This window comes from Carlito syrichta, unplaced genomic scaffold (assembly GCF_000164805.1).
Source record: "Carlito syrichta isolate Samal-C Ts95f unplaced genomic scaffold, Tarsius_syrichta-2.0.1 Scaffold143274, whole genome shotgun sequence".
Taxonomy (NCBI): Eukaryota; Metazoa; Chordata; class Mammalia; order Primates; family Tarsiidae; genus Carlito; species Carlito syrichta.
The window spans coordinates 46,666-49,668 of record NW_007087370.1 but is presented as its reverse complement, the minus strand read 5'-3'; the positions used below and the strand labels follow the sequence as shown (position 1 = coordinate 49,668).

Sequence of the window (3,003 nt, the reverse complement as noted above, 5' to 3'; positions counted from 1 at the left end):
TAATTTTTTATTTATTGTAGAGATGAGGTCTCGCAAAGTTGCCCAGGTGGGTCTCGAACCCACAGGCTCAGGCAATCCACTCACCTCAGCCTCCCATAGGCACGGGATTACAGCCTGAGCCACCGAGCCTGGCTCAACTCTAATTTTTAAAAAAGGCAGTCCCAGCTACCCAGGAGGCTGAGGAGAGAGGATCGCTTGAGCCCAAAGGGCTGAGACCTTTCCTAGGAACAGGAGGGCTTTAGGAGTGCCTCCAGATCCCTCCTCCTTCTGCTGTGTTGAAGGTAAAGTTTGTCTTCTGGTGCGTGCACACACGGTTCACCAGTTTCCACACACCCGCTCCTAGGTACACCCCATGGTGCTGGGGCAACAGCCCTGTGGGGAGGAGGGGGTTCTGGCCAGGTGGGACTCCCCTCCTGCAGCTCAGGGCCCGGTGGGGGCTGTCCCCACAGACATTGATGAATGCCTGTCCAGCCCGTGTGTGAATGGTGTGTGCCGGAACCTGGCGGGCTCCTACACGTGCGAGTGTGGCCCCGGCAGCCGACTGGGGCCCTCCGGTACCGTGTGCCTAGGTGAGCAGCCCGATCCCCACGGAGTTGCAGAGGGCGGGTGGCCTTCAGGTGGGGGTGCGGGTGTGGGCCTGGCGGGTGAGATTGGTGACCCTTCCCTCCCTGCAGACGTCACCAGGGGCACCTGCTGGCTGAGAATCCAGGACAACCGCTGCGAGGTGAACCTCCAGGGAGCTGCCACCCTGCGGGCCGAGTGCTGTGCCACCCTTGGGGCTGCCTGGGGGAGCCCCTGTGAGCCCTGTGAGACGGGTAATGCCCTCCTCGGACCCCCAGACCCATGGGAGTGCTGGGGGAGGGGAGCTGGCTGGGGTGATGACACCTCTCTGCACTGTCCCAACCGCAGACCCCGCCTGTGCCCATGGCTTTGCCCGCATGACGGGTCTCGTCTGCGAAGGTAATTCCCTGTCCACCACCAGCCACCCCCATGTGAGGGGCCCTCACAGATGCAGGTCTCTGTGCTGTCTCGGGCCCTCCCTGGAGGCTTTCAGATGGGGACAGACACCCTCTCCCCAGTACCTGGGTCTTCCAGAGACTCCCTGGTCCCCCCACCCTCAGTTCCTCCTGCCTCCCCAAGGACAGCCTGGGCTTTCTGGGACCCCAAGGGAGGGGCCAACCAGCACCCACCCCTCCCATCTCCTGACCTTCTGCTGCCCAGATGTGAACGAGTGTCAATCCTTTCCTGGGGTCTGTCCCAACGGGCATTGTGTCAACACCGCTGGCTCCTTTCACTGCGAGTGTCCTGAGGGTCTGATGCTGGATGCCACCGGCCGCCTGTGTGTGGGTGAGTCCCTGGAGGGAGTGAGGACAGCCTCTGGGCCCTTCCACCTTTACTGATGGGTCTTGAAAGACATTCATCTTTGTGATCCATTCCCTTCATTGTTCCCTGTTTGACTGTTTAACTGCCCCATTTAGGAGGATTGCAAATAGTGAAATCTTATAATGTCTACAATGTGAGCCAGACTGGTGGCTCATACCTCTAATCCCAGCGATTTGGGAGGCCGAGGCCAAAGGATGACTGGAGGTTGGACCAACCTGCAAGACTCCCCATCTTAACAAACAAAGCCAGGTGTGGTGGCTCACGCTTGTAATCCCAGCACTTTGGGAGCCGGAGGCAAGAGGACTGCCTGAGTCCTTGGGTTCGAGACCAGTTCGGGCAACTTGGTGAGACCTCGTCTCTATAATAAATAAAGAAAAATTATCCGGGCATGGTGGCACGCACCTATGGTTCCAGCTACTTGGAAGGCTGAAGTGGAAGGCTCTCCTGAGCCCAGCAGGTTGAGCCTGCGATGGCTTTGAGCGTGCCACTGCACTCTAGCCTTGAGGGACAGAGTGAGACTCCAACTCCCAAAAAAAAAAAAAAAAGGAAGAGAGAAAAGCAGCCCCAGCTATTCAGGAGGCTGAGGTGGGAGGATCACTTGAGCCCAGGAAGTTAAGGCTGTGATGAGCCATGATCATGCCACTGCATTCCAGCCTGAGTGAAAAAATAAGACTTTTTTTTTCTTTTGAGTTGGAGTCTCACTCTGTCACCCAGGCTGGAGGGCAGTGGCATGCTCCCAGCGACCGCAACCTCGACCACTGGGCCCAGGGCGATCCTTCCGCCTGTCTTACAAGTATCTGGAACTACAGGCATGCGCCACCATGCCCGGGTGATTTTTTAAAATTTATTTATTATAGAGATGAGGTCTCGCCAAGTTGCCCAGACTGGTCTTGAACCCGCGGGCTCAGGCCATCCTGTCACCTCGGCTTCCCAAAGTTCTGGGATTATAGGTGTGAGCCACCGAGCCCTGCCAGAAGACTTTATTTTTTAAAGTGAGAAAATAGTGCTTCCTGTTGGCATCGTTTTGGGTATTCAGTGGATCAAAGAGCTTACTGAGGCCCTGCTCAAGTCTCAGCTTGAGGACATCACTCCCTTCCACCCACCCCCTGGGGAGAAAGTTTCAGACCCGAGCTAGGGAGAGGAGACTCAGTGTGGCAGGATGGGACCCGGAGACCTTCCCTCTGGGCAGACGCAAGATTGGAGCCTTGTTTCCTGCGCTGGGATGAGGACGAGTGTGGGGACCCCCTGCCCGGCAAGTCCAGGATGGACGTCTGCTGCTGCTCCGTGGGTGCCGCGTGGGGAGCCACGTGCGAGGCCTGCCCGGAGCCCGAGTCCCCCGAGTTCGCCAGCCTGTGTCCCCGCGGGCCCGGCTTTGCCAGCCAGGACTTCCTATCTGGCCAGCCCTTCTATAAAGGTGCGATGGGAGGAGGGGACAGGCCCTTAGAAGGAGGGGAGGAGCCTAGCACGGGCCGGAGGTGGGGGAAGGGGACAGGTCCCTGGGGGACAGCACCGGCGAAAGCTCAGAGGTGGGGGGATGGGATAGTCCCCTAGACGGGGGAGGGGTCCAGCACCGGCAAAAGTCTGGAGGAGAAGTCAGGCCTCTAGAGGGGAGAGCGGCCC

General features: G+C 58.7%; 1 protein-coding gene across 1 annotated transcript in view; it reads left to right on the top strand.

Annotated features, from left to right (window-relative positions):
* Window positions 1-3,003, top strand: part of FBN3 (fibrillin 3) — a gene marked incomplete at its 5' end in the record, with an annotated part of 49,335 nt that overhangs the window by 5,702 nt on the left and 40,630 nt on the right. Inside the window, 5 exons of the mRNA XM_008050219.1 lie at window positions 450-569; window positions 675-815; window positions 910-960; window positions 1,222-1,347; window positions 2,573-2,797. Coding sequence (XP_008048410.1) covers window positions 450-569; window positions 675-815; window positions 910-960; window positions 1,222-1,347; window positions 2,573-2,797 — 663 coding nt within the window. The remainder of the gene's footprint in view (window positions 1-449; window positions 570-674; window positions 816-909; window positions 961-1,221; window positions 1,348-2,572; window positions 2,798-3,003) is intronic.